This window comes from Alosa sapidissima, chromosome 24 (assembly GCF_018492685.1).
Source record: "Alosa sapidissima isolate fAloSap1 chromosome 24, fAloSap1.pri, whole genome shotgun sequence".
NCBI lineage: Eukaryota > Metazoa > Chordata > Actinopteri > Clupeiformes > Clupeidae > Alosa > Alosa sapidissima.
In genome coordinates, this window is record NC_055980.1 from 13432496 (window position 1) to 13455767 (window position 23272).

At 42.7% G+C, this 23272-nt stretch overlaps 1 protein-coding gene across 1 annotated transcript; it reads right to left on the reverse strand.

Moving 5' to 3' along the window:
- Positions 1-832: 832 nt before the first annotated feature.
- LOC121699893 (transmembrane protein 150A-like) lies at positions 833-18062 on the reverse strand. Its single transcript, XM_042082440.1, has 8 exons — positions 17534-18062; positions 16945-17154; positions 14475-14522; positions 12097-12183; positions 10473-10540; positions 7387-7514; positions 2872-3049; positions 833-1463 (listed from the first exon to the last, which is right to left on the reverse strand). Exons 2-8 carry the CDS (start codon positions 17007-17009, stop codon positions 1198-1200), a joined length of 840 nt encoding a protein of 279 aa, XP_041938374.1. The 5' UTR covers positions 17010-17154; positions 17534-18062; the 3' UTR covers positions 833-1197.
- Positions 18063-23272: the final 5210 nt, after the last annotated feature.

Below are 23272 nucleotides of genomic sequence, written 5' to 3' on the forward strand. Positions count from 1 at the left end.
GCAACCACTCTTCTGCAAAGGAACATAGGAACAACTTGCATTGTTTTTAACACTTATCTGTGTTATTTCTTACACAATATGTGTGGAAAATAACTCAACTTGCGTTAAAAAAAAAACAAAAAAAAACACAACTTGAATTGTTTTTTAACACATCTGTGTAGGAACAAGATAGGAACAACACATTTGTTTTAAGAGTGTAGTAAATCTGACTCAGATTGGACACGACCATGTCTGGTCCAGTTCTGGTATGAGAAAACACTAAAACGTGATGCTCAAAAACATCTCAAATACCTGAAGGTCTGAATATATCATAGGATAGGTCTACATTTTTGTATTGACTTTCATGATATCTAGACCTGCTGTGCAGCAATTGGCAGATATGTCAGAACTCTTTTGGATAAAATAATCTGTATAAAATTTAAAAAAAAAACAAAGAAACAAAAACAACTCAACCAGTTCTTTATAGCATTCTTGGGGCATATTATGGTTGAGTCCTTCATCCCCTCGCATTTAATATGCATAATCCAGTAATTTAATAAATTATATAATCAAAATCTGTTATGAACAGACAATAATGCATTAACAGATGCATACAGTATATTCAGGAAATCCCAGGATAACATAATGATAAAGAATGAAGAGGTATAATAAACTGTGTTTGAGAATATTTTGGTTGTTAAAGCAATAGGCAATTGTAGTATGGCACTTTGGTCTTTTCCCTTTCAAGCTTGATCTCCCAAGGCACTTTGGCACATCTGTGTTTGCATTTTCTTCGTACAAGGTCATGTAAAGGTCATATACATTTTGTGTGTTTAAGGCTCTCACACGCACATCTGTTCCACTGAGGTTATTAGCTCAGCACTCCTATGGAGACTTTACTGGGGAGAACAAAATGCAACAGTACGGCATCTCACATACTGTGCTGTGGGTCCAATGCCCTTGTGGGTGAGCCTTTGTCTGGCATGCAAGAGACAACTCCTAAGAAAGAAATATGTCTTGACCATGTGTCCAGCGGAAAAGCCATGGCGTCCAGGAACGTTATCACCAATATCTCCCTATATCGCCCTGATGGGTCAGACAATCTCTGGACAACCTGAATGTCAGTTACCACTTGATTGGCTCTTATTCTTCTATCCTTCTTTCTTTGCTGTCATGTGACTGGTCAAGGCCCTTGTGACCTCACAATGGTTGGGTGTTCTACAGCATGGCGACGCCCTCAGGAGACAGTTGAAGGTGCATAGATCCTCCATTCATCATGGATGCTTTGTTCTCTATCACCGACAGGCTAGAATCTCCTCTGCTAGAACCACCCTGCACCAGAACCATGATGGTGTCGCTAGACACGCTGTCAAACTCGAAGGCGAAGGAGCCGTAGAAGATCATGATGATGATGGCGAAGATCCACTCAAAGATGGCGGAAGCGTGCTGGAGCACGTAGCTCTCCTGGACAAAGAATACACCACCTGGGGAGGCGCTGGTTAAGGCTCACAGTGAGGATGATCTTTGTAGTGAATACAGATACATCAGACATCATGCATACATATAGTACATATGTACACACACACACACACAATCATACACACATCAATGCATACACAGACATCTACACATGAGCGTGGTGAAGTAACAGTAGTGTCGCCGCTTGATAATTGCCGGTCCGGGTTTGATCCCCTAACTCGAGTCGGTGTCACTTTAGATAAAAGCGCCTGTTAAAAAACAGTCAATTTAGGCCCCAGCTGTGGTGCAACTGGCTGGGGCACCTGCACCGTACGCCGGCGTTCGATTCCCGCCCCGTGGTCCTTTCTGGATCCCACCCTGACTCTCTCTCCCACTCACTTCCTGTCGTTCTCCACTGTCCTATCTGATTAAAGGCATAAAAAGGCCAAAAATATACTTTGAAAAAAAAAAAAACAGTCAACTGTCTCTCTCTCTCTCACACACACACACACACACACATACACTCACATACATTCAGAAACGGTAATACCATATTGCTTATTGGCAAAAAGAATCCCCATTGTATAAGCCTACACTCTCTAAAAACTGAAATATACAATTAAGCACCCTATGATCATTTTATTCCTCAATGTTACTTTTTACCAATAGGAGGCGACAAAAGACATGGCACAGCTTAACATCAGTTGATTAGAAGCCAACATACTTTTGGAAACACTTGGACGGCTGGGAACTGTTTGTCCTGACTGTGATGGCATAGAACCACAGCGGAGTACACTCACGTTATGAATGACTTCAACACTCCTCCATTCCTCCTCCATTGCGCAAGCTGTAATGCTAAAAGCATGACAGGGAGTTTTTTCTTAGAACTGTGGAATGTTTTTCTCCTGCTGAATCACTCTATTTTTTGCTCTGTACTTTTTTCTAGAAGGAGATTCTATGTTTTTTTTTGTTGTTTTGTCCCATTACACATAGACACACACACAATCTCACACACACACACACACACACACACACACACCACCCGATCTACATCTACACACAAACATATTAGACTCACACAGAAGCAATGCAATCTCATACACAAAAACAATCTCATCTTACATATAAACACTGAAGTCACATGGACACCATTGCACCACACAAATACAAACACAAACACATACATACAAACAAACGCACACACAAAGACACACACCAACACACACACACACACACACATTCTCTCTCTCTCTCTCTCTCTCTCTCTCTCTCTCTTACACACACACACATTCTCTCTCTCACACACACATACACATACATACTCAAATGCAGACACACACACACACACACACACACACACACACACACACACACACACACACACACACACACACACACACACACACACACACACACTCCTGCTGTAAAGGATACTGAGCACTAGAGAGACGAAGGCCAGCAGTGCTAGAGTGAGTCTCATGTGGGCGATGTGATAGTCTGCCTGGGCCTTGGCCAGCCGGTAGGTCAGTGCCGTCTGGACTCCCACAAACAGCATGCTGGTGGGGAACGCCACACCTGCACCCACATAGTGCAGGATTTTAGCATAGTCCACCTGAGGAATAGAACACACACACACACGTCATATATCAGGTAGCCTACTTAGTGAATGATTTCCGTATCGTCCACCTAAGAAAATACGCACACACACACACATTATATATAAGTCCCGAAGTGCAGGATTTATCACACACACACACACACAAGGATACAAGGATACAAGGATACAAGGAAGTTTATTGTCACATGCATATAGTTACTGGAAGTAAAAAATGCAGTGAAATTATGTCTGGTGTCAGCCTATTTGTGCATTTATGGGGGGGGGGGGGTGCAGTAGAAGAGGGGTTTAGTAGATTATGTGGCATTGCTGCATAAGAAAGGTGGGGGAGGATTGGGATTGGGGGGGGGGGGCACCAACAAGGAGCACCAAAGAGCAACAGGGGCAAGGAAAAACTCCCTTACCAAGGAAGAAACCTTGGGCAGATCCACGGCTCAAGGGGCTAACCCAACTTCCAGGGGTCTTGGTGTGTGTGTTGGGGGGATGACAAGCTATGAAAGGGGTCAACAGACCACTAGAGGTGGGGGTTACCTGGCCCAGAATTTCTACCCAGACTAGCCAGGGTTAACATGTAAGAGTCTGACTCATGACTGTAGCGGTGTTACTTTATTGGTTTTCAATGCTAACTGGGCTGTGGCCTATGGGTGAAGCATGTGTGTGTGTGTGTGTGTGTGTGTGTGTGTGTGTGTGTGTGTGTGTGTGTGTGTGTGTGTTTGGGGGTTATAACTACCTGTACAATTACCTCTGACCCTGCACAGACCTGCACACACGTAGAATGTGGTGGTGTTTGAGGGAAGCAGGTGGCTGGAGATAGCAGTTCAATACAAAATAAATAGGATTTATTGCCCATAAACAGGCAGATCCAGGAAGTACAATCAAGGGTACAAGGATACAATCAGAGTCCAGGCATGAAATACAGGGTTCTGCAGTAGACTCTAGGCAACACTTCTCATAGCCAACAAACTAAGCAATTTCTTCTAAGCACCCGGTCCAAACTAGTCTGGCTTTCAACAGACCAAGCTCAATCTTTTAAGATTGAACATTGGTCTGGGGAGTCCGCTATGTATTTTCTACTGCACAAGAGACGTGATCAACGGGCATAGTTCAAATGACTCTGTACGCAATTGGATAGTCATTCACCAATCTGACCAACGAACCGGGTGACGTTTGCAGAACGACACGAAAACTCCAATCCAGCTATCGTCATCGTTTTAAACCTGCCAATAGCGCGCCAGGTGGATAAGCCAGCTTGTGATCGATCCCGGCAAAATTGTAACGGAAGCAGCAGAAAAAGATGCACAGGAGGATAGTGGAGTGAAAAGAGAGGTGTACTATTCCACAGGGTGCTTTTTCAGTCAGTTAAGTTGTTGATTATTTCCTCGATCAACCGATAAGTTGTTTAATCAAGAAAATGTCAGAATATGGTGGAAAAAATGAGGGAATCTAAAACCAAATGTTATCAGTCAGAGGTGGTGGCTCCCTCAGTCCACTTCAGACGAGGCTGCTGGTGTTTGTGTAACCTGAAGGTTGCCGCTCACATGCCTGGGACACACGGGGGGCCTTAGTTCACCTCTGAACACCCAAGTTTGCTGTACAGGTCAATAACCTGCGGCCCTCCTCAAGGACAGAGAGACATACTGTATGAATGGCTTTTACTGTAACACCTGGTCACTAACATGTTCTCATAGACAACCCCAAAAGAATTATGGAGGACCAGTGGTTGGACTTTGGGTGAGTTTTTACTCTAGACTGGGTTAGTCTAGACTGACTCTTTTGCCCTGTAACATGGCAGACCTGGCCTCTACTGAACAGTGAGGGGAAAGGAGGCCTAAACCTCCTCAACAAAAAGGAGCGGACCTTCCCTATGACACACTGAGCACAGGGAAAATTGCACTCCGGCAAATGTTCAACATTGCTTGGTTTAACATCATAAATACATAATAAGTCTTCATAAAATGAAGTACCGGGTTTTCAATTCAGCAATCATCAAAACTGACATGCTTGAACTGAACTGCAATTGTCAAATTTCAGACAACACCTGGTTCTTAGGTGGATATGACCCTGGTCTGACACAAGTTTTGGTTAGCCAAACTTCACTAGGGATGCTAACAGCTAATTCTCCACTGAGATGAAAACCTTCACATTTCTCGAAAATCACCCTTTAAAAACACAGAGTCCATGTCCTTATAAGACCTGGAATGCACAGCACGCCTCAAAGCCTTTGCAAGATTCCGACACAGGGTTCCTGAACACTGTGTTTAGGGAAAATGTTCCATGAAAGAGATCTCCTGTCGCCGACATTCCTGCCTCCATCGTATGTGATGTCCTTGGAAGGTCTACAGAGGCCGTGGACTCAGTGGGGGTATGAGGATCAAACGCGCCACTTCCCATTTTTCTCTTGGTCTGTTTTTTATATTTTTGGGGGAGATCTTGTTAACACTCTTTTTTGTTAGGTCAGCATCAGTTTATAACTCCATAACCTTATTCTCTCTCTCTCCATTCTTTATCATTGTCCACTTTCCATTTTCCATTCTGTGACCCAGCCTTTAGTGTTTTGAGATGAAAGGAGATGTCCTAACTAAGAACATGGCCAGAGACCAGAGGCCACACTCCTGTAAGGCCCAGGGGGGAAGGATTTAAGAGTCACGCACTGTGAGTAAGGTCCACTGGGGGAATAATTTAAGGGTTGCACACCTTGCCTGCCTCACAGTGTGACTGTTCAGACAGCCACAGCAGGTGGCACATGGAGGGATGTTTGCACTGACAACCCCCCCCACATACACACACACACACCGTCCCATCCACCCTGCCACCCTGAAGCACAAACTGCTGTCTGGTTTAGATTACAGAACGTATTTAGTTATAAAGCACCACTGCAGAACAGGCCAGAATAAGTGGTGTCAAGGCCCATAGACGTCGGCTCTGTTTTTGGAGACTGCATCTGGGTCTAATCAAAACACAAACAAAGCCAACAAACAACAGACAACAGTTGTTTACTGACTACTAACCATGATACCCGTAGGACAGCAGAATATCTGTTTGTTCCAGTATGCAATGAAGACACATTTCCTACTGGACAGAAAAAGATCGCTACACTGCAAATCTCTGTGCTCTGCCTCTATTCATTTATCTTTAAAGGAGCTTGACTGAATCTGAAACTGCTGTAACAGCCTTCTAATGGCACAGTGACACCTTTACAGATGATCCTGAATGCAGCGGTGCGTCTTGTCAAACCAAAAGGGCGGATGAAGACTCTATTGCTCGTCAAGCTCCACTGGCTACCTGTCCACTGACCGCCCGCATTAAATTCAGATCAGTAATGCTGGCCTGCGAAAGGATCTCTTGTTGTAGGCCTGTAGCAGATACAAATGGAGTGAAATGCTAACAGGAAAAGCTAAAGAGCACCGCAGAAGACCCAGCAGGTACACAAGAACAAACCATCAACCCAGAGTGCGCCATGGTTTCCAAACAAAACACAATTGTCGGACATGGAGGGGGGAATTTCTCCACGTAGGATAACCGTAAAGGGGTTGTGTGTGTTTGTGTGTGTGTGTGTGTGTGTGTGTCTATTGCTTTGATGTCGACAAAAAAATTATATTATGCAATAGCTTGGCCTAAAGTGCTCTGAAGTGGTCTTCGCACATCCATATGGGACTAATCAATGTTGCTGTCTGCTCTGAACTCAGCCGGTCAGCCTACAGCTGAATACACACTCTCAGGGTGATCAGGGTAGACACTCAGTTACAGTCCAGTAACATGTGGAGTGGACCTCTGATTTTCACTCTGTTATCTTTTATAATTTCACAAAGCATACTGCATTACTGTAAACATACTATACTGTACAAGGTACTAAAGCACGTTCAGGTGTACTTGTGTGCATCTCATTTAGGTGTGCTTGTGTACTTGTGTGTAGCTTGTTCAGGTGTACTTGTGTGCATCTCATTCAGGTGTGCTTGTGTACTTGTGTGTAGCTTGTTTAGGTGTACTTGTGTGCATCTCATTCAGGTGTGCTTGTGTACTTGTGTGTAGCTTGTTCAGGTGTACTTGTGTGCATCTCATTCAGGTGTGCTTGTGTACTTGTGTGTAGCTTGTTTAGGTGTACTTGTGTGCATCTCATTCAGGTGTACTTGTGTGCATCTTGTTCAGGTGTACTTGTGTCACAAGTTCAGGTACATTCAAGTTTATTATGATGTGTGATCAAGAGTATTAGCCTATAGCATGTTCAGGTGTATTACAGCAAAGCATGCTCAGGTACAGTATGTCTATGTGTAGTGCATTCAGGAGTGCATTCAGGTGTGCATGTGTGTGTGTGTGTGTGTGTGTGTGTTTCTCACCTGGAAGTGGCCCACCATGATGAGGCCTGTGGCACACATCCAGCCAGTGGAGAGACCGGCTGTGTTGAGTATGCAGTTCTGGTGCTTGTCGATCACATGGGCGTACCGCAGCAGACTTATCAGCATCACTGAAAGAGAGGGGGGGGGGGGGCAACAATTAGTAATGCAACAGTGGCAAACACAAAACTAAATCGCTACAGTTGGGTGTGTGTGTGTGTGTGTGTGTGTGTGTGTGTGTGTGTGTGTGTGTGTGTGTGTGTGCATGTGCATGCGTATTGCATTACCGTCTCTTCTTATGTATGCATGTGTGTGTGTGTGTGTGTGTGTGTGTGTGTGTGTGTGTGTGTGTGTGTGTTACTGTCTTTCTGTATGTATGCAGTTGTGTATGTCTGTGTGTGTGTGTGTGTGTGTGTGTGTGTGTGAGAGAGAGAGAGTAAGAGAGAGAGAGAGAGAGAGAGAGAGAGAGAGAGAGTGAGTTTATGTCAGATGGGGACAGGGAAAAGGGGTTAAAGGTGAACATCTACATGCACTTCTTATCGGTTTGTATCTTATGTATCTTAGCTCAGCAGCTGTCTCATAATACCGTTCAGTGCTCCATTTAAGTGCTACGTTTCAGTGTTGCGACATGTTAATCACAGAAGTCAGCCACAGTTGGAAACTAATTTTAACTCCGAGATCTGGACTGTGTGTTGCATTGCACACATGCAGTCGGTTGTGTGGTGGAAAGAGCTGGCTCTTATGGGATTCATGTAGTGAGTCTACTGAGAGAGCAGATCACCCATGAGGGTTGTTTTGGAAAAGACTAAGGAAAAGGCTTCTGTTTCTGCGCCTCGTAAAGGTGAATCAGCTCTCAGCAGGTGAAAATTGCAAAGGTCTGACAGGATATTATGGTAATCACACACACACACACACACACACACACACACACACACACACACACACACACACGCATACACAGATGCTCACACTGCTAAAATAACACATACACACACACACACACACACACACACACACACACACACACACACACACACACACACACACATATATTTGAACAAATTACGAGTATAAATAAATAGAAAATAATAGAACAAAAGAATCTAATATCTGTGCTCCCAAATCAGCCTCGCATCTTAGATTAGGTAACACCGGAACACTACATGCAATGTTTTTTCCCCAAGAAGACAAATAGCAGCAGAAGCTTTGTATTCCTGCAAGACCTCCATTGTGAGTTAGCCTGTAGGGTGTGATGTGAGGAGGGTGGTGACTACGTGACCAGTGACCAGGACGTCTTTGTCTATTGTCAGCCACCAGCAGACTTACTTCCACTACTGTTCCGCAAAAGTGGGAGTACCGTCTTCCTCAAACGTTCCTCACGGTGGGGGGGGGGCATTGCTTATTTAAACTGTTTAATTGCACCATTATTTCACTGTGTTCACCTAAGGGGTGGGTTGCTGTGTCTTGGACATTTTTTAAAAGTCTGCCTGTTGCTATCTGATCTGGGACCTGTGCCAATGCTTGGGATTATGCAAGAAGCTTTTTGAATGTGTTCTTGCACAGAAAAAAAAAACAATAAACAGCTAAGACGAGTTGATGCTCAAGCAGTCGGTCCAAAGAAGGAGAAAAAAAAAACATTAAAAATGGCACCAGAAGAATGACAATCGCAGAGGAATTGCATTGACATTTTCTTCATAACTGGCTTATGTTACGAAATGCGAAATCTGCAAGTCTGACTCTTGATGAAACTTTCAGGAGGGTTCTGGAATGTTCTGACTCATCATAGAAGAGGTTATGGAGTGGAACCTGGCAGAGGCCATCGGCTATCGGCCTGAGAGGCGGGAAACTGAACTCTCCTGGACTTAAATTGAGGAAACTGGACTTTTTGGGGGCTTTGCTACATAAACACTGACTTTGGACAAGATGTTCAAGTATGCATAGATTTGTGGGAAACACGTCATTGAGTTGACACACAATCCCTTTCCTTTTATTTGTGACAAAAAAAAAATCACCATCTGCAAGACATGTTTTAATATTTTTTTCTGAATTCAATTTAGAAGGGTCAAAGTCACTTGTTCTGCATGGCTTACTTTAAACAGCCAGGGAACAGACATGGCGTTCTAACAGCATATCTGACCACACTCTCTCTCTCTCTCGCAAATGTTTGGACCTACTGGGGGCTATGATCCAGCTGTGTTGCAGTGTTCACAACCAGATTTGCCACATGCTGCACTAACATGTCCTAGTTACACTATACCTTGATTGTTCCACTGTAGATAAAAGTGTCAGCTGAATGACTAAATGTAAATGCCACCCTGAAGAGGACAGCTGAGTGTAAACGAAATGGGTGATTGAGATGAGAGAGTTGTGGTTGAATGTTAGCAATAACTACCTTAACTACTGTAGATCGTACTTGAGCAGAGTACAGAAGTATTCTTTGGTTACCAAACCAAAGGTTAGAGTCCGGTCGTGCGCCAAGATGACAAAGCAAACTCATAGACGGCAGTATTCCTGTATTAACAACTAAGTTCAGGGTTTGTGTCCTTATATTTTGTAAAACTTAGCGAGAAATAATCACTATTAAAACTAAAAACTTTGGTTTGGTAACCAAAGAATACTTTTAAGCTCTAGTTCGACCAGACCTAATTGTAGTAAACAATGTCTAAACATCTCTCTTTAGCACCACCGCTGGCCATTTTGCACCTCAGAGATGTACCTGGTGGTACGTTTAGCTGGGTCTGCGAAAACGTTCCCAGGGAAACGTTTCGCTAATGAGACTAGGTTGCCCAGACAGATGGGCTACTAGTTTTAACTAGCTCACACTGGCCACCTTATCTTTCCAATGGGGTCTGACCCAGAAGCCTGCATCCTCTGAACTTTGGAATGAAAATTCTTAATGCAGGGGTCAGTAGCATCAATAGTAATACAGAGAGTATTGATGTGTGTGTGTGTGTGTGTGTGTGTGTATGTGTGAGTGTGACTCGAGTGTGTGTGTGTGTGTGTGTCTGTGTGTGTGTGTGTGTGTGTGTGTGTGTGTGTGTGTGTGTGTGTGTGTGTGTATTTGTGTGTGTGTGTGAGGGCTTTCTTACCCATGAAGGAGCCAGTGCTGCAGATCAGACTGAACAAACAGCTCTCAGGTGGAAGAGCTCCACACTTACTGCAGGGAGATAGATGGAGAGAGAGAGAAGAGAGAGAGAGAGAGAGAGAGAGAGAGAGAGAGAGAGAGAGAGAGAGAGATGTTAAAATGGTTTATCCTTTTCCCGTTAATACAAAATCTATGAAGCTGCTGGGTCATTGTCATCTATCCAGGAACAGTACCGACATGTCCACCATCTCCAGTCAGAGACTGACACCAAGACCATGAACCTGCCAGCAGTATGTACATAGAGGAAGCATCACAGTCGCTCCATATAACATTACAATAAAACGTGTTTGCAGATCTGTTTGAGGTTCGATTTGTATATAGAGACCTTAAGGTTTCCCTTAAGCGCCCTCTATGGTCTCTTAATGGTTCCTCCGAGGGTTAATTTGTGAAGAGAACTCTTAAGAACCTGTGAGGAGCCGTTTCTGTAATACAGCACAGAGGGAGGATGAGAGGTTGGAGGGTGAGTGGGAAGGTGGGCTGGCACCTGTGCCCATGCCAGGATTTAATATGTGCCCTGGAGCCATGCCCCTCACAACAGGAGCTGTACCAATGCCACACCACTTCCTGCTCCCATGGAATGCTGGGAAGGAAAACAGTTCTTCTGGACTAGACCACACAGCGAGACGGCACAACACTCTGAAGCATGGATTGCAGACACACACACACACACACACACACACACACACACACACACACACACACACACACACACACACACACAGACACTCACACATGCACATGCACATGCACATGCACATTGCTCACACACACAAAACTGCCTCAGCTACATTACAATCCTGCTGTAAACACAGTATAGAACAGGACCAACACTCTCAAAAGGTTCTCTAACCACAAGATCAGATAACACAAAGCTTAAAGTAGGCCACTAAACAGACAGTTTCCCTATATGTGGCCTTACTCAGACAGTGCTTTCAAAGGCTTGGTTCTCAGATAGCTTTCCAGCCCAGCACTGTAAAGTGATAAGTGCGGTAAAATATAGGCCAAAGGTATCTCAGGTCCTCGGGTCATAGGCTGAGGATGAAGCCCAAATGGCTCTTTAAAGAACAATAACACTGATTGTTTACATTCTCAGTTTCTGCTGACAAGATTATCCTTAAAAGGCCTGTTAAAACACACACACACACACACACACACACACACACACACACACACACACACACGTGTGCTCTCTCTCTCTCTCTCTCTCTCTCTCTCTCTCTCTCTCTCTGTCTGTCTCACACACACACAGAGACATGCACATTTAGATGCAAACATCCTGCCATAGTGCAGAGGTCTCATCCTGAGAATTCCTGAGACCCAGAAACATGTGAAAGCCTGTCAAATAGATAACAAGAGTGAAAAAGACAGAGAGAGATGAGAAACGAGAGAGAGTGAGAGAAAAAAGAGAGAGAGGCTTGAGTAAAAGGAGATAGAGAGAGGGAAAGGATAGTGAAAGGATCTCTTAAGCTTTTTGATCCCAGTTTTTATGTATATATATATATATACATATATATATATTCCCAGACCAGCACTTTTACATTTAGATTTAAAATGGGCCTAGCTCTTACCTGATGAGTGGTACATTATCCAGCGTACAGCAGAGTACTGGATCAGTCTGTAAGTGCAGGGGCTGCTCACAGGACTGGTTATAATACCTGCCAACACACAAACACACACACACACACACAAACATACACACACAAGTTTTTATCTTTATTTACATCAACATGTGAAAAATGCACAAGAAGATACACATCCCATAACCACTGCCCATTGTTCACTAAGCCTGAGCAGTACGGTCTCTTAAACAGCTGCAGTCTCACACCCCCACATACTGTCATATAAACATCACTGAGCAAATAGTCACAGTAACACAATAACACAGACCTGATCATATCAACAGATATCTGTGATCACTGAGTGACTAATCATTCTCAGTATTGAGACTAAACCCCCGGGGCACTGAGACACACACAGAGATAGACACAGAGCGACAGAGAAACTACAAATTGTCAATGCCTGTAGATGCGATTCTCCATAAGTTAGTGTATTATCTAAAATAGTTTTGCAGAATGAGTTTAAGAGCTACACAGTGTTGCTTTAATCGGCACTATGCTCTTTTAGAGAGAGAAAGAGAAAGAAAAAGAGAGAGAGAGAGAGCAGTGTTCGCCAAACTGGAATCTACTTACTAGAACTGAGCGTCACCACTAAAGGACACACTACACTCTGTTAAAGGTGATTTAAGTCACGTTACGCGTTTTTTTAAGCTAAAACATTTTTTGCCACATACAGCAAACATGTCCTCACGATCCGCTAGCTGTCTGTCCCCTAAATACATTGCAAAAAAATCCAAAGCTCCAGGCTCCAAAAACGGCAACAAAAACAGCTTGGTCCAGCCTGGACCATGAAACCTAACAAACTGTTCCAGCCAATCACCGACGAGATGCGCGTTCATGTCAGTTTCAATTACATGAGAAGGAGCGGGAGGGAGGGACGAGCTAGCTCTCTGTTTTGTTTGAAACGTTAACAGAAGTGAGTGCTTAGCATTGCTGAGAGTGGTTCCGGTCAAGACTCAACATGCTTCAAGCCTGGGAACACCTTGCTTGGTCAGCTGGACTACTGGGCGTTCATTCAGATGTGCAGTACTTCCTCAGTTGTGTTTCTGACAGTGAATAAATGGTACTGCATAATCAGAACTAAAGCAGAGACTCCCTCACAGAGTAGATTCAGAATGCTCCCAAAGCTACACGATTATGTAAGAAACATTGACTTGCAGTTGCCTACAGGCTATGTTTGGGTGGGGGAGCACACACACGCACACACATACATACACACACGCATGCACACGCGCACGCACGCACGCGCACACACTCTCTCTCTCACACACACACACACACACATCCTCTTGGATTCTATTCTTGTGTCCCTCTTTGTGTTGTTGTTGCGGTGTGTTGTGCTCTTTGACACTGGGTGGAAGTCAAGCTCAGGAAATGTGTCCTGTCATCAAGACATATTGCTGTTGTGACGTTTACAAGGGGGAGAGTTTGTGGTTGTCCAGGGGCCTCTGTCTTTTTCACAACACAGAGTCGACCCAGGCGTTGTTCCATCCTCTGATGTAGGGGGCGCTGTTCTCACCGCTGATGTATGATTTACATTGTCACACAGTCACAGTAACATGTACAATAACAGTACCATGAAATTGCCCCAAAAGTGTTAATGCCAAGTGTTAGAGCAAAGTCTTCTGTTACTATTACATTATTATAACAAATTACTTTAATATTCTTCACAAATTCAGCTATGTTAGCCTAGTAAGTTGGCCAATCACAGGTCCTTTCGTATGCATGACCACTCACTCACTCTTGGCTCTTCTTGGCCCTTTCAGAATGTGCGTCAAGATGTGCGTCGGTCAAGACGTGCGTCACCTGTACAGAAAGACCTCGTAACCTGGGGTTACTCATAAGCCACTGTACGCTGGCCTTTGCAAATACACGCCTCTTTCTCCACACACCTTGACCCCTGACTGTCACACTCACATCACCCCCGACCCTGTCTCCTTTGTAGAGTCGCACACTAAAGCGTCATCTGTATACTAAGTAGGAGTGGAGAGGCCATGAGATCAGATAAGGACAGATCATCACAAACTCTTCTTTTTCACATAAGACGGACACTATCTTAAAAGTGTTATCATTTATCAGCCTGAGCAAAGAGATTCAAAGACTGGGAGTTGGGAGCTCTACTTTGCCTTAAATCAATCTCACCAAACTGGCTCAAACATGAATAGGCAGTCTGTGGATCTGTTGCATCAAGACTACTAGGATCAATATCTCCGCAAACATCCAAGGGGGGGATCTGAATCTCTTTGTTTAAACGAGCAAGGCAAAGATCACAGACGAGACAGGGGTCAGTATTAATGTGTCGGGAGAAATGTGATGAACTGTCAACTCACCAGTTGCTTACTGGACAGACATGCTGGTTGTACAGAGCCATGGCGTATCTGCCGAAGGAAAAAAATACATTCGATTCAGTCTTATCATCACATAAATCATCACATGTGTGCAGATGAGACCATGTCTGTGTGTGTGTGCATATTTATATGTATCACGAATGTATGGTGTGTGCATGTGCATGTGTTTGTGTGTGTGTGTGTGTGTGAGAGAGAGAAAGAGACAGGGGGAGAGAGAGAGAGAGAGAGGAGGAGAGAGGGAGAGATCTTGGAGATTTCTTATTAACCTGTCTGCATGGATTTGTGGCTCAACCTGGCCTCAACTTTGTCCTAGTGCCAAGCCCAGCTGGGGTCCTGGAGAAACTCGCGACCTGTCTGTGCTGCAGGTTACTCTCCCATGACATCAGACCCTGTCAAACACTAACGCCTGTTCATACGTCTGATATGACTAACTAACTGATTTCAGTAACTATTAAGCTGTACTATATTCAAATCAACTTTTCAAAGTAATACTTTGTAGAAGTAAAATATTTAACACAAACTGATGAGTCTGTATGTGTGTGTGTGTGTGTGTGTGTGTGTGTGTGTGTGTGTGTGTGTGTGTACATACAGGATGAATGTGCTAGGCACATTGGTACAGTTCAATTGGTAAGATGTCACTATGTAACTCTCACAAGATAAGAATTTAAATGCCAACCCAGCACATGCCCCATAACAGAGACTGACTGAATATCTGTGCTGGAAATCGGTTGTGGTTGTAGTCCTGTTTCCTGTCTTCAAATTCCAGTTAGCATGCTCACTTGTGAACTTCTGAGTGTGCATATCTTAGCAGACTGCCTTCTCCTTAGCCAGTTAGTAAGAGTTGGACAGTTAACTCCCTGCCGAGTTGAGTGACTCTATAACGATGTTCTTGCTTTTCTAACAGTGTGTAACGTGTTTCATTCCTTAGATGTCCTCTCCTCCAGAATATTCTATGGCCTGATAAAGGCACAGGTATTATATAAAGTCTTTGGGTCATATACTGCAGGTGTTCACAGACACAGCCAGACATACACAATAAAATCAGCCGCCAACTGTACTCACAATAATGTTACTCACAAACAAGTGCAAATGTGAGCTGTATTTTCAGCTTGTGTTTAAATAATTCCATTAATTATTTTTGAAAAGTACAATAGCTATATGCAGAGAACCCCATAATTGAAGGCTTGTTCCAAAGAAGAGCAACACTTTACATCTCTGCTTAATATTTATGTTAGCAAGGTTTTTTTGTCCAAAGGTAAGCAGCATACTCTGCTGAAGGCTGAGATGAAGTATGGCTTTAGTGCCAGCCTGAGCTCTCCCTCAGACACACTCACTCTCTCTCTCTCTCTCTCTCTCTCTCTCTCTCTCTCTCTCACACACACACACACACACACACATACACTCTCAACAGCAACTAACCAAGGAGCAGAGGAAGAGCCGATGCTCAATCTGTGAAGACTCAGCATGTTGAAATGACCCCTATATTAGATAACTCAACTGCAGTCATTTACTGTAACTTTATCCATTTAATATATACTGTATGTTATTGCACACAGGTTACTATTCCTCTGAGCTAAACTTAGATAGATAGATAGATAGATAGATAGATACTTTATTCATCCTGAGGGAAATTCAAGCCATCCCGAGGGAAATTTTATAATAAATAAATAAATAAAATAAACATTGCCAAATGTTTGAGAATTGTGTTGAGGAATTTGCTAGTTTGCTGAGGAGAATTCCATGAATGTGTTAATTGCACACTGTTTTAGGAGTAACATTTGTATTTCTAAAAGTCTAAGCCAAAAATCAAAGTTAAGCTCTGAAGAATGACGATGAATTTTCAGCGATAGGAATTAAACCCACAACCTTTGAAATCACTGCATACAGTCATTGCTATATGCATAGTAGAGCAACGTTTTTTCCGTCCACACAGCCAACACAAAGTGACCCAGCAGGACTCAACAGACAGCCAGTAAACGCACCATGTGCTTTGAAGTCGGCCAGGTGTGCATTCGCCTTTAGATATACACAGATGCATGGCAGCATACCAGTGTTATTAGCTAACAACAGCTTATGCCACAAGTCTTGCAAAAGTTTGCAATGATACACAACAAGCAATGCTATCAAGCCAGCTGGCTGTCATCTGCCCTGTGCTTTAAATAATAAGGAACAGGTGCCAGTCATAAACCCATCCACTCTAGAGTCTTTTGGTCACACTTTACTTCACTTCGGATCACTTTACTGCTCTCTCATATCTACAGATGCTTATTGTAAATAAACATCATTGACACACTGTTAACAACAACTTGGTTAACATTATAGGGTTAGGGGCTGGGTGATGACATGACAATGACCCGTGAAGTCTGTATACTGACTATCTAAGTATGGTGTTTCCAGTCTTTCTACTACACAAACACGGTACATGATAATGAAAGCAAAGATGTGAACTTACACCACCCAAATTCCTGTGATGGTGAAGACAGGTAAACTGATGGGTAAGATCACCCAGAAAGACATGGCCAGTCAATCTTCAGCTTCTCTCAAGGAACGTCGTCAGGGTCCCCACAGGGCCACGGTGCGTCTTTTAACGTTTGGTCCGAATTGGATTGAAGATTATAAAACCTGAAGTGGCCAACCCATGATATGCTTTCACTGAATTAACCTTCAGTGCAAAAGAAAAGGGGAAAAAATGAGCGACTGATTATTACATTCTGCATATTTATGTGGGTAGGTTAGGCTCAAAATCAGGGTAAGTGCTTGACATTATCCACATGCATGTCTGTGTACCTCAAATCATGTGATTTTGTAATACTGTTTGTTGTAAATTATATGTTATTATTAATGACTACAGTAGCCAACACGAAAGTGCAAAAATACCATTTGTTGGCACAAAGCACATTTAACAGTCATTTTCATCCTCAAATTGTCGTTCCATTTTAAAACTACACCACTTCAACACATCATAAACAAAACTGGACCACACTAGGACATTACAGCCTGCATGTAATATGTAATTATGATGATAGTCAAAGTCAACTTACCTTACTTGTCTCAAGATGCAGATATGTTCTTAAGTGTTTGACTTAGCCTGAGGTAAAAAAACAACAACAAAACAAAAATCCAAAAACAAAACATAAAAATGTTCCTCTACGACTTCTGCAAGAGTATGCTGTGTGTCTGTCCAGAAATGTTGCTAGTTTGTTCCGTGAGTGATAATCCAGGTGTAGGTGTGCTATCTCTTCTTCACACTCTCTCACACACACAAACGCGGGATCTGGGTTGCTTGAAAACGTGGCTTGTCTCAGCAACAGCCTCCAAATCCAAACTCCTCCCCTCTGCATTGCATTAGGTTCTTTGAAAGAAGAGTGATTTCCCAAACGTTTAGCTCTCTGATCGGAAGTGAGACGGATCCTAGACAGACTAGTGTTTATGATTCAGGGTCTTTGAGTTAATGTGTGAGTTAAATTTGTGAGATGTTTAAAATATCCTGGTACCCATAACCAGTCTAGGCCTACACTTTTAGTCTTTGTTCATTCATTTTACCAAGTTCAGCCGTAGAAAAATAATGGTTTAAGCTACTTGTTGTAGTCTACAGTTCAAATACAGTAGGGGAAAGTTGGTGGAGCAATCGGAGACATAACCACTGTTTAATTAAGTAGGTCTACTGCGGTTTAGTGGGTGGTGACACTAACATACTGTTTTTTGAGTTAAAATGACCACGGGAGGCGGGTGCTACAGAGAGTTGGTACAATTACTCACGAGGCTGCTCACGTGCGCTTTGGTCAGGTCCATGTTCACAGTTCCTTCTGATACAGTAAGCATCATTCCCAAGAGTAACCTTTAACATAAGTATGACCTGTCTGTTTTATTAAGCCCGATTACAATTTTAAATTGCTGCGCGGCTGTCAAAGCAAAACGCATGGCGTGAATATGGATGACGAGACTAGAATACGTTCCTAATTAATCAACTGAGGATGATGTTTAAAATAGCTCCCCTGCGCATCCTGAAACCTATTCAATGACCATCTATGCAATAATAATGTAATAATACTGTAGTAGGCCACAACATGATTTACATAATGATTTGTATACTCGTCTATTGTGTGATTATGTTTGTCATGGTGTTGAGTTAATTATAATCAATTCTATATATTCAAATCCAATCTAAAGAAGTGGCTAATCAGCAACCAGACCTGTCAACATTAATCAAAACAAACACAATACACCGCTAACGACTCTGCTTGTCAGGTTTATCAGGTGACTGCACACTTAACTATTCTTGCCCATGCTCTCTTTTCTTTTCTTTCCTTCATTTTCATTTGTTTGTAATATTTTCATAGGTCTTGTGTGCAGTGTTGGGGAGTAACGGAATAGTTGGTATTTAGAATACAGTTACATTGTTGAAATCAGTGGATTACATGACGATAGTTCTCTGTTTCATAAGTTTATTCACTCTCTAAATAAATTAAGGCAACTCCATTTCCCAGAAGCTCCTGATTTCAATCTATGATGAAATTGTTTACATGTTTAAATCCAAGCCCCGCCGTCTTGCACTAGCCTCAAAACGCAGCCAGCGCGCATTATGGACGCGTCATCGGAGACCCTGAAATGACCATTTGTGTCAGGATCTGGCCCGGACTGTTGGAGTTTGTGCCACCCTGGTGGCCATTTTGTGTATTGTCCTGTGTTTGTTTTTGCCTGTTCCCCATGTGCTTTGTGTTACCTGCCTGTCATCTGTCTTTGTCTCCTTATTTGGTCTGTGCTTCCTGTCTTGTTTGTTTTCCCTCCATTTCTGCCTCCTCACCTGTTCCCTGTTATTGTCTCGTTGGTTTCATCCAGTCCTCTGTCTCTCTGTTAATTGCTTTGTGTATTTCTACCCTCCTGTTTCTCTGCTCCTGTTCGGATCGTCTCTCTGTTTGTCTAATTTTTTTTTTTTTTTTTTTTTTTATGTAGAAAAGTAGATCACAATTGTGCGTATACTCAATTAAAGGTTGCTCAAATTGCTTTTTTGTTAAAATAAAGGTATTCTTACAGGACTTTTCAAACTGATATGAACACTGAGACCAATGGCAATAACAAATATGAAAAATAGAACCCTGAATGTGTATGTGCGTGTGTGTCTGCATGTAGTTGTGAGTTAGTGTATATGGTCTGTCTGTGTATCTGCATGGGGTGAGTTAGTGTGCATGTTGTATGTATGTGTATATACACACACACACACACACACACACACTATGCACACTAACACTCACACCCCATGCAGATACGTGTGTGTGTATATATATATCACAACTACATGCAGGCACACACGCACGCACAGACATACACATTCAGGGTTCTATTTTAACGAGCCGAAGCTCCTGGTAAATAAACACAGACATACACACACACACAGATACTCACACACACACACAGATACACTCACACACACACACACACAGACATACACTCACACATACATATATGTATGTGTGTGTGTATCTGCAGGTGGGTGTGTGAGAGCAGCAGGCAAAGTGCATGTCGCGTGCAATGTGAAGTCACCTTGAGTGTGTATGTCTGTGTTTGTATGTGAGTGTGTATGTCTGTGAGTGTGTATCTGAGTGTGTATGTCTGTGTGTGTGTTTTTGTCTGTGTGTGAGTGTATGTCTGAGTGTGTATATCTGTGTTTGTTAATGTATATCTGTGTGTATGTGTGTATTTGTGTGTGTCTGTGTATGAATATGTGAATATGTCTATGTGTATGTGTGTGAGTGTATGTCTGTGTGTGTGTATATCTGTGTGTATGTGTGTGTGAGTGTATGTGTGAGTGTGTGTATGTGTGTGTGTATGTCTCTGTATGTGTGTATGTATGAGTATGTATATGTGTGTGTGTGTTTGTAGGTGTAGAAGTATGTGTGCATCTAGATACAACATTGTATCCCACCGGTCACTATTGTGACCGTTAACATGTTTACTCATTCAGCAAACACACCAACGACATTTGAATAATTATAGATGTATATATCATAACTCGACACCTTAAAGACCATGTGTACAAAAAATATTTGTCCTATGTTTATTTTAACATACTTTAAAAACCTTTTATTTGGGAGCTGTGAGGCCATCATCCTCTTCTCAAGGTGCAACCAGGAAGTAAACAGCTCTGGTCATGTGACCATTTACTCAAAACATTTGACACGGCACACATTTCATTGAAACACTCTATTGTTTCAATATTTACTGAAAGAGTATTGGGATATTCCCCAGTTACAGTTTTAGAGGCTCACAATTGTGACCGATGGGGTGAAATGGGTTAATAGCTCAGGCTACTTCGGCCAATCGGTTACACAGTTTGCTAAGCAATAAACAAAGCCAAGTTACGTGTTGATTTAGACCTACAATAAAACCAATCTCTAAAATAGGCACTGCATTCTAAGTTTTTTATTCTAACTTAAAATAGCTTTATGGATTATTATTTTTTCTAATTTGATCTACATTTACATTTTAAAATGAATTATATGGTGCAGCCTCTGAAGAATTATTCTTGCCAGTAGCATATTTTAACGTGCGGTTTTGATTGTCATTACGCGATCACGTTCATTTTGAGAGCACTGATATACAGTAGCCCATAGTGTTTACATTTACAGGTCATTTGCGTTCCACCTGTCATATGTGCCCCTCACTTGTACTGGGTTGATGCCACCGAACTCCCAGGAACACCTTAATTATAATTTCTGGCTACTCCCTTAAAGTGCCTATTTATTTTGTTTGTTTTAATTAGCCGTCGCCTGCTGTAGTTTTAGTGGTCACCTTGCTATCTTAAAGTTGTATCACGTAGCTTAGTTGACTTTTTACATTCTCCTATGTGGGCCTAACACGTCAGCCATTTGGAACAGAAGAACACACCAGAATAGGCCTGTTTAGTTAGCCTAGAAATCTAGACGCACCCTCAGGGCTAGTCTAGCAACTCTCCGTTGGCTTCGTTTTAAGTTGGCAAAAGTTTGAACTGGCCAACTAGCTCAGCTGGTGGGAAAACGCATGGGATAGCGCTGTCCTTTTGCGTGCAGAGGGAATTTGAAAGACAACCGATTATCGCGCCCCTCGGACTGAGCACTGCCAACGGTGAGTGCCCAGACCCTACATTTTAATGTGGGTCTGGCTCGTCAGGCTACTGTTTAGTAGGCCTAAGCAGGATTTGATGGCCGCATTCATACACTTATAAAATGCAATTCAATGCGGAAGTAATCTAAGTATTCAGAATACGTTACTACATTTTTGGGCATGTATTCTGTAACTGAATACGTATTGAAAGTAACCCTCCCAACACTGCTTATGTGTAAAGTGTAATTTTATCTTTTAGGTCTGCAATGATGTGTGTAGAGTTTATTTTAGTTAACATCGGCCCATGGACAAGAGATGCAAAATATCCATTAGCTAATTCTGGCTCATTTATATTTTTACGTTCATTAATGTGCACTGTACATGTCTAAAAAAATAAACCTTACAGTAATAAAGTGAACATTTTATCAAGTACACTTTTGGTCCACCAGAGGGCGGAATCGGCTCTGACATTCCAGAGGCTCTGAGAAATGCCAGAGGCCGGCCTTGACACATTTGAAGCACTTTCTGAAACTATGAACACTTTTAAACATTTCAATTCAATTAAATATTCAAGTTGGAATTTAAGATAAATATATAACCGTAAAAGTGTAAAAAATACATATTTAAAATAAAGTGATCAGTGTATAGAGCATTATTGCACATTAGATGTTTGATCAATCTGGTATGATTTAATCAGTCTGTGTTATAATGGAGTTGAGGAGGCTATGACTTCATGGCCAAGTCTAGTGCAGATATTCTCTTAAATTGTCTTCCGAGTGGTAGCAAGGAGAACAGTGCGGTTCTGATCCTTGATGATGCTGCGTGCCTTCCCCTTCCCTTCCTTACTTCCTGTGTTCGGCCATCTGCCAGCGCATTCCCCTCATCACCGCGGCAGCGAGCTGAGCAACTCCCAGACCAGGGAGTGATGTGATGCAGCCTGTCAGCAAACTCTCAATGGTGTTCTGGTCTGGACTTTTCAAAATGTCCTTAGTTTCCTCAGGAAATAAGGCTGCTGACGAGCCTCCTTCACCACCAAGGTGTGTGTGTGTGAGCTGACCAGGAGAGGTCATGGGTTATGTGCACACTGAGAAACTGACCCTTTCAACATCTGTCTCTCCAATGTGGGAGCAATGTTTTGCTCGCATTGAGAGAGAAGCTATTGCCATGGCGCCAGCTGAGTAATGACCTCACCTCCTCCTCTATGTAGGTAGGCCATCTCATCGTTGTCTGTGATGATGCCCAGGATGGTAAAATCTGAAAACTTGATGAGGACATTAGAACTGTCATTGGCTGCACAATCATTTACTTGAGACAACCAGTGACTGTTCATCCAAAGATTGCCTTCACAGTGATTACACATGCATTTATATTAGGTCTTTACAGCTTTTGCTGATTGCTTACACGCTAAAAACGAATGCTTAGACCTTAGACCAAAGCTTCAAAATGTAAACGTCTTGTGACCATACTTTAAACACATTTTCTGCTTTGCACTTTGTGAATCTGCTACACACTTACTGCAAAACACAACAGTTTTTTACTGTACATTAGACACTTAGTTAAAAATGAGATTTACAGTAAAATACAAAACATACTGGCCCCGGCCGTGGCTGGGGCACCTGCACCGTACGCTGGCGACCCGGGTTCGATTCCCGCCCTGTGGTCCTTTCCGGATCCCACCCCAACTCTCTCTCCCACTCGCT